The following is a 13,585-nucleotide window of genomic DNA, read 5'->3' as shown; positions in this document are numbered from 1 at the left end:
CTCTTGAAACTTAGTTTCTTTAAATGTAGAATGCGGATAATAACTCCCTCATGGGGTTATTGGTGAGGATTATTTGAAGTAACATGTAAAGCATCTAACACAATGCCTGACACATATTAGGGCTCCATATGTATTAATTTCCTTCTTCCTCTCCTCCTCACTTTCCTTCAGAAATTTATTTGTTTTGGCATTGTGTTATTTCATTAGAGGCTTTACAGAGAAGAATCTTATCCCCAGCAACTTAGAATCTGTTTTGGATTACAAGTTAGGTAAGTGTTTCCCAAATCACAAGGCCTGTCACAAAATTATCAAACTCTTAAAAAGTTTAATTTATAGTAACCCCAAATGGTTCTATGGGAATTGTCCATAATAATGGTGACACTTGGTATTTGTATAGCATTTTTCAAAATAAATTAATAACGTATATTTTGAGCTGTTTAATGTGTCAGTGGATATGAAGAACGGTTATTTTAGCTTTACAGATGATAAGATACATGATACTGGGATTGTGTAAAAATCCCCAAATCAGGCTATACCAATAGGAGGCCAAACACTCTTAAAAAAAAAAAAAGTTAGAATTTTGTGAGTTAGGTGTACATGTTAATCTAAATGTATATAGAGAGATACCCTCCAATGGAGCAGACACAGTGTTAAGCACATGATAAATAATTTAAAATAAAGAGCTGCTACCTTTGTATAGCACAGTCATGCTCAGTTGTGGCAAATCACAGTGATTGTTCTTCATTCTCACATTTGGGGATGCCAGTGATAGCTTTGTGGCACTGTTGTTTTCACCAAGCTGCTAATAGGGAAATAAATAAAACAAACATTATGTATGTACTGTATGCCCATCTATACTCATGATAAGTAATCTTCCCTTTTCTCCATTCCATGGTGTGGATTTCTGTTCCTTTCAAGGATGCCTTTTATCTCCATTTTAACTTTGTTTTTCTTGAATAAAAATACTACTGGGGGCCTCTGGGAGGATTGTGATTTTCCCCTGGGAGTTTAAAAATAGCCCTATATGTAGGTCACTGTTTAAATCAAAACCATTATAGACCACTCTTAGAACTATTGAATATAGGAGGGAGAGATTGTTAGAAGTTTGAAAAGGATTATTATATCTGCCTGAATGTATAAGTACATAAAATGAGAATTTTCATCAATTTGAACTATTAGGTCTGGAGAAGTCTTCTTGGTTATGAAAGAGTTGGCATTGGTTCTAAAAATGATTGTATATATTTTTAAAGGTGAATTTATATTAGCTTCTCTGTAAAATTTATCTTGAATTTGAGTCTTGAAAGCATTCTTTCTTACTGGTCTTGAGTAAGCAACCTTCCAAATTAAAGAATTAGAAACAGTGGTAAGAATTTTTAGGCACTACAGAGTAGTCTTGTTTCTGGTTCATGTTATACTTAAATATTTGTACTAAAGGATGGTACATATAATCTAAAGCAATAGGTGTTGACCAAGTAATTTATATTTGGGTTTAAAACGTTAATTATATTTTAATTGCTAATAAGAAAAGAACATCATGACTAGCGATAGGAAGAATGGGGTTTGATAAGGAATAAGAGTTATTATATTTGGATTTGAGCTAAGTTGGTCAAAAGCTTTGGAGACAGTACCAGAAAGATTCTGTCTGGGCTATATTAATACATTTGTGGGAATAGAAGGTAATTGGATGTACGTTGAAGACTAACTTACAGAATACCAATAAGCTCATGGTTCAGAATTTGTATTTGAAATGGAAGTTTGGTGGAAACCACTAATTAATATTGAACACAAAGGAAATTTGGGATCCTTAAAAGATGAGACTGGAAAGAGGCCTTATGAAAAAAGGTTATGGCTTTGAGTGAGGTCATCAGGGTAAGAAAAGAGATTTAGCAGTGATATAAACAACGGAGTACATTTCTCTATAGGGCAAAGTACAAAATACTGTTTCAGAGTTAGCAGTCAGAGTCCTGACAGAAAGTGTTTTTCCTTTGATTATCATCTGCAGGCTTTTGTTTACTATTTTTTAAATGTTATTCTTGATGGAAATGAAAAGAGGAAGCTTATTTACAAGCCAATACCAAATGGTTAGGAATTCACTTCTACTATATGAATGCCCTTTTCTTCTGTTTCCCACTAGTGCCGAAAACACTTGAAGAGTCGGCGATTAGTCAGTGCAAAACAACTTGGTGTGGATAGAATTGTAGATTTTCAATTTGGAAGTGATGAAGCTGCTTATCACTTAATCATTGAGCTCTATGATAGGGTAAGTTAAATTTGGGTGGTGAGATGAAGGATAATTCATTGTTGTATTGTTAATTATCTGTGTAATAATATACTGTAAAATATGGGCAGGGAACAGCAGCTGTAGCCCATCTGAAATTGATTTTTGTGTGTGGTCTCAGGTAGTGAGTGGTCAATTGAAATTTGTGTGATACCCTCTTTAAAAAATTTTTCTAAAAACTTTATTGTTTTCAAATGATTGTGGATTCACAGGAAGTTGCAGAGATAGAGATGTCCGTTTCCTTTAGTTGTTACATTTTGCGTTATTATAGTACAATATCAAAGTCAGGAAATTGATGCTGGTACAATGTATGCATCTAGTTCTGTTCATTTTACCACCTTTGTAGATTCATGTAATCACTACTGCAATCAAGATACAGAATTTTTCCATTACCACAGAGATCTTCCTGGTGATACCCCTTTATGGTCATACCCACCCACTCCTCTTCCTCCCACCATCCCTCCCTCCTGACAACTACCAATCTGTTCTGTCCCTATAATTTTGTCATTATAAATTGGGTCTTCAACAAAGAAGTCAGGTTCAGAACCTTGGTAGAAGGACATACCAGATACTCTTAAATGGGAGTTGGTAAACTACAGCCTGTGGCCCCTTTTTATAAAGCTTGTGAGCTTAAGAATGGTAATGTTTTAAAAAGGGCTCTTAAAAAACAAAAAAGAATATGCAACTGAGACCATATGTGGCCACAAATGCTAAAATGTTTACTGTCTTGCCTTTTACAGAGTTTGCTTTGTAAAAAAGTTTGCTGGCCTCTGCTCTTATAGACTCATGTTGTATGAGCCAATAGTGTGTAGACAAATACCAAAATATATCAGAGGGCCAAGGTAGGATATATAAAACTCATTTTAATCTAGAAGCAAGTGCTTCCATGAAAATAGAGTGCTAACCTGTGTTCTAGGGTGATCAGAATAAATTACACAGGACTGAATAAACTGGAGAGAATCTAATTGTGGTTAGTTATTTTCTAGAATATTTTTGGTGTTATGATGAGTATTTTATGGTGATGTATGATAGAGCCCTTTACCTTTCTCTTCATCCTTAGTAGTCTGTACTTCTGCAAATTGGAGTGATATATAATTAAATGGTCGTTTGCTCTCATTGATCCTTTAGAATTTAGAAACAAATGAGATTTTTTACTGAGATTTTTTTTTTTTTTTTTTTTTTTTACAACTAATGGCAATGTGTATGTTTACATAGGTTCGATAAGAATTTGTAATTCTTTTTACCAAGATATAATAAGGCAAATTGTGCAAACTAGGTCAAACTTAGGGTTTCATATTTGTGAATAAGTCTCACTTAACTAGGTATGACAAAGGTTATATTTTATATGTAGAAGCAGTGTCCACAAAACATCCTCAGAAACTGATCTTTTACCTATTCTGTGACATATATGATCCTAGCCTATTGGTGGTAAAGAATTTGAATAGATTTGAATAACTGTAGATCTGAATAACTTTAAAGAGGAATTTACCTGAATTTATAGGTCTACCACTGACACAATCAGTAGTGATTTTTGTTTGGTTTCAAATACTAATTTTTAAGTCTCTGGGATAATAGAAAACTTTTGAAAATAAAATCCCAGGTTTCTTATGAATTCTCCAGGCAGCAGTGATTATTATGGCTTTAGTAATTGCTTCATACCTTGTGACTCTAGATTTGCTGACTATATCTGAGGAGATATATTTGTGTTACTTAACATTTCTTGCTGGACCTATGTAAATCAGGCCAAGGTGCAATGAGAGTAGCTTGTGTTTATGTATATTTGTCATCAAAATAATTTTAGATGTTATGATGAGAAAGGACTGTAAAAAAGTATCTAAAATTTGAAAAGAGACAAAAAGGACCAAACTGTCATTTAAGTATCCTGCTGGGTGTTGTCTAGTAGGCACTTATGGGGGTTAGTTTTTCCTCTAGAGTTGTGTATCTTGAATTTGCTATTTACTATTGATTAGGGTTTTTTGTTTTGTTTTGTTTTTTTACAGTTCTTTAAGTGTAGACTTTAACTTGTAGAAAACTGATAGCAATGCAAATGATTCTTGCCTGATAGCAATGAAAGTTATTTGATCCAGTAGAGATTCAAATTGTATCTGTCTAGAGAAAAGATATCCTCAGTGGTTACAGTCTTACTGCCTTGAATTGACAATCTTACACAATTATTCTCATTGTAAATAGTTCATTTATTTCATTTCTCTTACAACCAGTTTTACCATCTAGTGGTTTTATTATTCATTAGTTAAATAAATTTTGACAGTTACAATAAGTTTATTGTCCTCTGGCAACTGTTATTTCTACTGAAATCTGTTAGCTCCTTTGAAGGTAATCTGGCCTTTTTATCTGGATGCTTTAAAATTTTTTCTCTTTGTCTTTGGTTTTCAGTATTTTTGCTGTGCTGTGCCTAGTTGAGTTCTTATTTGTAATTATCTTTTGGGGGTTCATAGAGTTTCTAGAATCCGAGTTGATGTTTTTCATCAGTTTTGGGAAATTCAGCCCGATTTTCTTTGATCTGTCTTCCAATTCACTAATTTTATTGCTACCAGACAAGAATCACTTGGAATTGCTATTTTTATTGTCTGTTGTTTCTTTTGATTTTAATTACACTGTCTTGTCTCCTCACATGCCTGGTTATTTCATTTTGTGCCAGGAACTGAGTAGAAAAAACAGTAGTTGTAGTCTGAGATCCAGAATGACTTGTCTTTCTCTAGAGAAGATAATTGCTTTTGACAAGTGGCTAAGGGTACAGCTAATTCCAGATTACCTTACTCCAATCAAGAATTGAATTGATTAGAAGTTGGGCCTGGAAAATCTGGTATATTTCTGGTTCACACCTTGCCTTAAGAAGCAGCCTTTATGAGTCACTATTCAGAACTGGATTTCTCAGGATATCTGCCCCCGCCACTGCCCCAGTCATCTTTCACTTGGGCTCTGAACTCCAGTTTTTATTCTCCTTAGTTGTTCCGTGAGTCTATCAAAATTTATGCTCAGCTTCTCAGCCTATCAGTTGTTTCTTAACTGTTAGACAAACGATCCTAGGGGAAAAGTAGCCCCCCCATGTGTGACTCATCTTTCTGAGTTTTCTTCTCCTAGGTTTTGGTCCTGTGAAGGTTTACTGTCTTGCTTGCATTTTTGATTTCTTAAAATACAAGCTTTGTGTATTTTGTCCAGTTTTTCTGTTTCTCAGTAGGACATTGGTTGGAATTATCTAGACTACCATTTAAATTAGATATGTTTATACAAGTAGTTCATGAATACGTTCTCAGTATATAGAGAAGTACATAAAATTAAAATGGAAAGTCTTACCCTTCCTAGCCCAAACCATTTCCTCATTCCAAGGTAACCACTGTTATGTATGGTGTCTTATTTATGATCTCCTTCCCCTCTTCCCACCGCTGTCAAAACAAACAAACAAACAAACAAAAAACCCAAACACCTTTTTTTTTTTCATCTGTGGGGGGAAAAAAAATCTCTAGAATGTCACTGAAGGCATGCTTAGGTTTCGGTCAATATGCTTACATTCTAAATTTAAACTTATGTACCAGGCACGGACCTTTCCATTTTTTTTTTTTTTTCCTTTTTCAATTTAAACTTAGACCTTAATGATATGTAAAAATTCTTTGCATACAATGATTTTGTGTAATCTTTGCTATTATTAAAAAAAATCTAGGGGCACCTGGGTGGCTCAGTTGGTTAAGCATAGGACTCTTGGTTTCGGCTCACAGGTCATGATCTTACGGTTTCATGAGTTCATGCCCTGCGTCTGGCTCTGCACTGGCAGTGTGGAGGCTGCTTGGGATTCTCTCTCTCTCTCTCTCTCTCTCTCTCTCTCTCTGCCCCTCCCCTGCTCATGCTCCCTCCCTCTCTCAGAAGAAATAAATAAACTTAAAAAAATTGTTTTTAATTAAAAAAATCTAAACAACCTTTTCATTTTGTAATAATTTAGGATTTATAGAAAAGTTGTAAAGATAATATGAAAAGTTCTTGTATATCCTTCATTTTTCTTAACGTTAACCTCTTACATAATCACAGTACATGTGTTAAAACTAAGAAGTTAACACTGACACATTACTGTTAATTAAACTGCAGACTTTTTCTTAGATTTCACCAGTTTTTGTAGTACATACCCTTTTTGTGTTCTGGAATCCAATCCAGGATACCCCATTGCATTTACGGCCTTTCTATTTTGAGGGATTTGAGCTATTAGTATGCATACTGCCTAGGTTTCAGAGGTCCAGTTATTGATGAGTTGGAAATACAGATTAAGGATTTTATACATGAAAGTATGTGCTTGGGAATTTTCAGCAGTTATTGTGATACTTAAGAGAGGTAGGTTGGTTGACTCTTACAGTAGATCTTGAAGATTGCTCTTCCCTCTCTTTATACCAGCGTTTGATCTCCTAGGCTTCATGTCTGGAATTTTGATGTATGGTTTATCTAGAGTTGATCAGACCTTGGTTAAAGAGGTGATTGCTGCTCAAATTCATTTAACAAAGTCAGTTTATTAATTTGCAATAAAATTCCAATAAGAAAGATGCTGGAGAAAGTAAGTTAAGGTCAGAAAGTAGTTTATTGAGTACATCAGAGTCAAGCACAGTATTTCCCAAAGTATGTTTCTTAGATACTACTTCCCCTAGATAATAGGTGTACCTAGAAAAATAGGTCCCATAGCCATTAAAATTTGAGGGCCTTTGAGAATAAAGGGGGAAAAAATTTTTTTTTTTAACTCTAGGACTTATCAGTGCCTTTAATGCAATAATGTGATGTGTATATCCCCTAGAGAAGGATATGTTACACAGAATTGCCAACTTTATTTGCTCAGAGTTCTTTTTTTATGGAGGTGGGGGGGAACCATCTTACAGAATAGTTTTGGGAAACCCTGGTTTAAGGCGAAAAACGCTTTCAGGAAAGTAACTGCCTTGCTGGAATCTGCCAGATATTCTTGATAACTGCACACTTTGATTCAACAAACATTTATTGAGCACCTTCTCTGTGCCAGGCTCTATGGCTGGGTCTGTTTTGCAAGTCACGTTAAATTACATCTTCTTCAGTCAGACACTATGTGGACTTCTTTCCAAGCCCTCACCCAAACTTTGCTTTTTCAGTTAACTTTTTCTTTTCTTTTCTGAGAGAGAGACTGCAAGTCAGGGAGAGGGATGGGGTGCGGGAGGAGAGAGAGAAAGAGAGAATCCCAGGTAGGCTCCATGCTTAGCACAGAGTCCAAGGTGGAGCTCGAACTTGCAGACCAGTGAGATCATGACCTGAGCTGGAACCAAGAGTCAGACGCTTAACTGACTGAGTCACCCAGACACCCCTAATCTTAACTTTTTAATAGATACTTTCATTTTTCCATATATTTGCTTTCCACTTCCTAGGATACAGATTTTTTTTCTGTGTCTTGCTATTTTTTACTTAAGATTATAAACATTTTCCTACTTTTTCAAAACAGTCTTCATAAGTTAACAGCTTTTAAATAGTTTGTTAGGTTGATTTATCATAATTCAGTAATTTCCTCAATTTTTACATTTAGGCTGTTTCCATTTTTTTCTATTGGAAATAAACTGCAGTGAATATCTTTAAGCATATAGCTTTTGGTTTTATGGAGTTCTTACATTAGGCTACATTACAAGTGTGGAACCACGTGGGTATAAAGTGTAACTATCTGTATTGATTTTGCCACATAACTATTGCTATCCAAAGACAAATTGCAGATGAAAGTATAAATATCTCTTTATTTGGTTTCTGAAATATCTGTCTGTTCTGAATTGTTTTTAATAAGCCACGGTATTTGTAGACCTACCTCCTGCAAGGACAACAGTAAGTTTAGCTGGTGATCATCAAGGTGTTAACTGACTGCAGGTTTCTCCTGCTCTCCGAAAGTAGAGCGTTCATATGGAAACTTTTGTAAGCTGAAATGGCATAAAGCAAAGAAGCAATTGTCACCAATTTATATAGAAAAACTTTTGAACATCCCCAGAAAATACCTTCTCTTAGGCTTTTCTGATACTTTAAGGACATATCTTACTAATAGATGCACAAAATAAGTAGAGGTAAAGCACAGATGCTCACAGTTCAAACCTATGATGGCTTGATGCTGAAATGCTGAGTTAAGTTCCCAGGGAATGGGGTTTGACTCACTGCTTGAGTTGCCTGCTGACTCTATAACAGGTCACTGCCAAACAAACTAAGTGCTTTTTTTGTTTTTTTCCTTATTTTCATAAAAGTGAAAATTAATTTCAGATTTCTTTTGGTCAGTGAAGACCGGTATTAATGTAGGTCTTTTGTAAAAGCAAGGCGGTGTAAAGCAAAGTTGTGAAAAGTAGGTGATAACTGTTGTACTTCCATTAGTGACTCCAGTAGAACGATCAGACAGTGAGTTTAAAGTTGCTTTATATTCCTTCATTATGTTTCAAACTTGGGGTCCTTTATTTGTTTATCTTATTTCAGTCTATGGTGGACAAGTGCAAGGAGCACTGTTTAGATGTGACTCAAGTGCTTTTTGTTTGTAACTTCATTGTAGCTTTGATTCAGGTTTTTAAGAGACCCCATTTTCTTTCTCACTTTTTAAGAAGTTTCAAGAATGATTGGGAAAAGCAATAAATTATATTTTATTTTATTACAGGGAAACATTGTTCTTACAGATTATGAGTACCTAATTTTGAATATACTAAGATTTCGAACTGATGAGTCAGATGATGTTAAATTTGCTGTTCGTGAACGCTACCCAGTTGATCATGCTAGAGCTGCTGAACCTTTGCTTACTTTGGAAAGGTAACATGTTTTGTTTCTAAACTCATTTCATGTTGTATTAAAAGGTAAAATAGATCATATGTCAGAATATTAAAGAACTGTCACATAAAATATTTTGTTCATTTGCATAAAATAACTAAATTGGGACTGCTTGAACTATTTAAATGTGCATGTAAGCAATTAAACCTCATTTGCAAGTAGCAGCTGTGTGTCTTTTTAATCTAAGTCTGGTGTTACTTCAGGTGTTGATGATTTCTTGGTAAAGTGAGGGAACTTACTAGCTATTCTGTGGGAAGACAGATGGCTATCTTGCACAGAGTACAAATGGAAATGGTTTAGCTAAGAAAAGGGAGTACCGTAGGATAAGGTGCTGATTTTAGGTACTCTTCTGGCTGGAAGGTTTTGCTAATAGCTGTAGCAGAGGTTCTCAAAGTTTAGCATGCGTCACATTCACCTGGAGGGCTTGATAAAACATATCCTGCCCCTGCTTCCAGTTTCTGATTCAGTGGATCTGGTGTAGAGCCCAGGAATTTTCAGTTCTTACAAGTTCTCAGGTGATGTTTGTGCTGCTGATCTAGGGATCAGAGTGGCCAAACAGCATCCTTAAGAACTCTTACTAAATGCATAATTAGGTAAAGCCATTCCAGGTATTAAGATCTATCACCAAGCTCTACAAACATTTACCTGTTATATAGGAACATCTCTTTCTTAACACATATGGGCACATTTTCAATAAACAATATGACTAAGTTGAAAAGTATTGATTTTTCTTAGAAGACTTGGTTTCAGGTCCTAGTCTGCTGCTCAGGAACCTACTACCCTTGGGTAAATTACTTTTATGACCCATTTTCTTACCTACAAAGTGAACTAATTCTTCTTGTATGTTAGAGTATTGTGATGATTAGGCAATTTGATGGAAATGAAAGTATTGTAAATATGAATATTGCTGTAAGTTTTATTAAATAAAAGATAATGAGAGGCGTGTCAATTTTGTTTTCACAGACTGACTGAAATAATAGCCAGTGCACCTAAAGGTGAACTACTGAAGAGAGTTCTTAATCCATTACTTCGTGAGTAAGCCTAAATAGAGCAATGAAATGTTTGCAAGAAAATGTAGTTTTCAGGAATATATTTAAATCTTTTATAACTCGAGAGTATTACAACAACTTGATAATGTAGAAGGGAGCTTAAAATTATCTTTTGAATAAATAAGAATTTATTTTTAAGGAAAGAGGAATTTGTTATACCACATGAAGTTTGACCTTTATGTGTTAGCTTTTATTTAAAAGCAATACAGCTAAATAAACTGATAGTATGTTATCTAGCATTTTAGTGCTAGTGTACTATTCTGAGAAATTGTGTTTTTTTTTCTTTTCATTGTGAATCTTTGATTTAATAACCACTTGAGTTTTTGTTTTTGTTTTTAATTGGTGTGTCTCAGGGTACCCCAGAATCTGTCAGGTACTTTCAATCAGGATAAAGATAATCCAATAAACTTATACTTGAAAAATCATTACTCATCCCTATACTGATGAGTCTGGAGAGGACTTGGGCAGGCAGGTATCCTCAGTTACTGGGCATTAGGGAGTCACTTGTCCTCTCTTCTGAAATTAGAATGCATTAATAAGTTACCTTTACAGCTTTCCAACTGTTAGTATAGCATACATAAAATTGTTAAGTTTGGATTTTTAAAATTAATTTATTAATATGGGGTATTGTATTAACCAGTTTTTGGATACTAAAGCATTCTTTCATTCCTGATTTGAAATCCTTTATATGTGGCTCAATTCCATTAAATTCTTATAAAATTTATGCACTGACTTCTGCAGTTGTAGTCTCAAATTTTTGTAAGTACTTGAATTATCATTTCTAATTACATTTCAAAATAAGTAAAGTAAGAAAATAAAATCATAAAAAGCAAAATAAATTGTTATTTTCATTGACTTCTGAGTAGATATTTATATTGGGATGTAAATTTCTTACTATATTTTGAATATTATATAGGGGAATACTAAAAATAATATCTACTGCTTTTATAGCCTATGGATCAGCTCTCATTGAACACTGTCTTATAGAAAATGGATTCTCTGGCAATGTCAAAGTGGATGAAAAATTTGAAAGTAAAGGTATGCCTGCATGCTACAATTTTTGCCCATTTTCATGTATTTCCTTTTTAAAAAACTATGAAAATTCTTTCTGGGAAAGTAATAAAAGTGAGCAGGTAGTAAATCTGTAAAAACTATAAAATATTTGATCTATTAATTTTTTTTATGTTTGTTTGTTTGTTTATTTTGAGAGAGAAATAATGCGAGCAGGGGAGGGGCAGAGAGGGACATGGGGCTTGATCCATGAACTGTGAGATCATGACTTGAGTCAGACGCTTAACCAACTGAGCCACCCAGGCGCCCCAGGTCTATGAATGTTCTATCCATGTGGTATTTCTGGCTTCCTGCTCTAATGTGGCACTTTATCCCTGGTAACTCACAGTTCAGTCTCTTGACCTACCTTAGTACTTTTCAACTTTACAATATTCTCCTTCCCTGAATAATTGAAGTGGTTACCATACTTGAGGTAGGATCTGGTATAACACTTGATGTACTTGAGTTATTCACCTTCTGACTAGGAAGTTGGAGTGCTTTTAGTAATAGCTTTATTCATGCATTTTAATTCTATAAGAACTGTAGTGTGTCTATGTGATGAATTAGGCTTTTGTAACTACTTAAGGGAATCTAACTAAATTGCCAGATTAGGACAGTAAAAAATTAGAGGAAATATAAGGGAAAAGGAAGACTTGGCTTTTGACAAATTTATTTGCAGATTCTCATGTAAAATTACAAAAATATATTCTTCGTGTTTATATTTTGGGATTACGTATCAGTTAAGATTTGGGGATATTAATTTTTATGCTGTAAATGTTTTTATGTTTAAAAATACAAATTAATGTTTTAGTGAGTGATTTTGTGTTTGACATACTAATTCAGTGCAATCCTGATCAAAATGCCAACAGGTGGTATTGTTTTTGCATTTGCAGTGTTCTGGTTTTTTAAATAAATACTGTGGAATAAAAGCATGTGAAAATGTTCAGGAAAACTCTGGAAAATAATAGTAGTGATGGAGAATAACCCTTTTACAGATAAAGGTATATTAAGAACCTAATAGTTTTTGAAAAAGTACAAAATGAAAAATTCAGAAACAGGCCCACGTATATATGGGAATTTAGTATATAAACAAAGTATCTTTAACATCATGAGGGTAAAGATGGATTCAGTAAAAAACTATTGGGATCACAAGCTGGCCAAAACATATTCTTATTTACATATACTGATTATAAACACGAAGTAACTATATTTAATTTTCTTGAACACTTTTATTATTTCCTAAGCACTTTTCTGTTTTCAGTATGGTTTTGTAATAGTTAATTGACACTTGATTGGCATTCCTTTTTTCCATTTTGTTCTGTTAGACCTTGAAAAAGTACTTGTTTGTCTGCAGAAAGCAGAAGACTATATGAAAACAACATCCAACTTCAGTGGAAAGGTAGTACTACATATTATTATTGTATATTGTACTATTGTATATTGTGGTTTTATTTCTTTAGATTTTCAGAATTCACAGTTAATTAGGTATCACTACATGTAAGCTTTTTGTTAATTTGGAAATTCAACATCTGTAATATGCTTATTCTAGGGTTTTTTGGTTTTTTTTTTTTCTAATTGCTGTTGGGTTATAATTTTTCTTTTGTTCCTTTTTTTTTTTAAGTTTATTTATTTTGAGAGAGGGAGAGAATGCACATGCAAGAGCATGCAAACAAGGGGAGGGTCAGAGAGAGAGAGAGAGGAGGAAAGAGAATCCCAAGCAGACTTTTGCCCTGTCTGCACAGAGCCTGACATGGGGCTTGATCTCATGAACCCTGAGGTCATGACCTGAGCTGAAATCAAGAGTGACATGCTTAGCTGACTGAGCCTCCCAGGCGCCCTTCTCTTCTTTTTATAGAAAGTACTAGGTCAGGTCACAATTGGCATACCAGGAAAGTTGAGGAATTTGAAAATAATTCCTCTTAGGTTGATTTTATTTAGAGAAATACTTTTTAATTGCTAGCACTTAATTAAAAAATTAGCAATTTACATCACTCTAATAGGTAAACATCCTCTGAATCATCTCATATCTTGTTTTTGTTCCCTATTCAAAGTATAACTTTATACTAGAAGTTCAGAGGAAGTTCTGATTAATTCCAGCTAAATTCAGTGCAGATACACCTGCCCAGTTTTTAAAATGAATTAAAATTTCTTACCAACAAAGTAAACCTAAGACTTTTTCTCCTGAAAGTAAAGTGCTATTGACTTTTTAAAGTTGCAGAATATCTAAAATTAGGAAGAAAAAAGCAAAATGTACACGGATAATCCCATCATTTTATCAAATCACTAGTTTTAATTTTCTTTATTCCTTATTTTTCTTGTCCATATGAAAAAAAGTATTATTTAATAATACTTATTGAGCCTAGAAACATCATTTTGAGAATTAATACAATCAATAGACAAATGCAGCAGA

The 13,585-nt window shown here is 34.1% G+C and overlaps 1 protein-coding gene across 2 annotated transcripts in view; it reads left to right on the top strand.

Moving 5' to 3' along the window:
- Positions 1-13,585, top strand: part of NEMF (nuclear export mediator factor) — a 63,596-nt gene that overhangs the window by 2,184 nt on the left and 47,827 nt on the right. For both annotated transcript variants that reach the window (XM_053224440.1, XM_027065671.2), the window contains exons 4-8: positions 2,135-2,260; positions 8,910-9,058; positions 10,040-10,107; positions 11,077-11,163; positions 12,501-12,574. In XM_053224440.1, the coding sequence (XP_053080415.1) occupies positions 2,135-2,260; positions 8,910-9,058; positions 10,040-10,107; positions 11,077-11,163; positions 12,501-12,574 (504 nt within the window). The remainder of the gene's footprint in view (positions 1-2,134; positions 2,261-8,909; positions 9,059-10,039; positions 10,108-11,076; positions 11,164-12,500; positions 12,575-13,585) is intronic.

This window comes from Acinonyx jubatus, chromosome B3 (genome assembly GCF_027475565.1).
Source record: "Acinonyx jubatus isolate Ajub_Pintada_27869175 chromosome B3, VMU_Ajub_asm_v1.0, whole genome shotgun sequence".
NCBI lineage: Eukaryota > Metazoa > Chordata > Mammalia > Carnivora > Felidae > Acinonyx > Acinonyx jubatus.
Note: the sequence above shows the minus strand (reverse complement) of the source record. Positions and strands in the feature narration are given on the sequence as shown.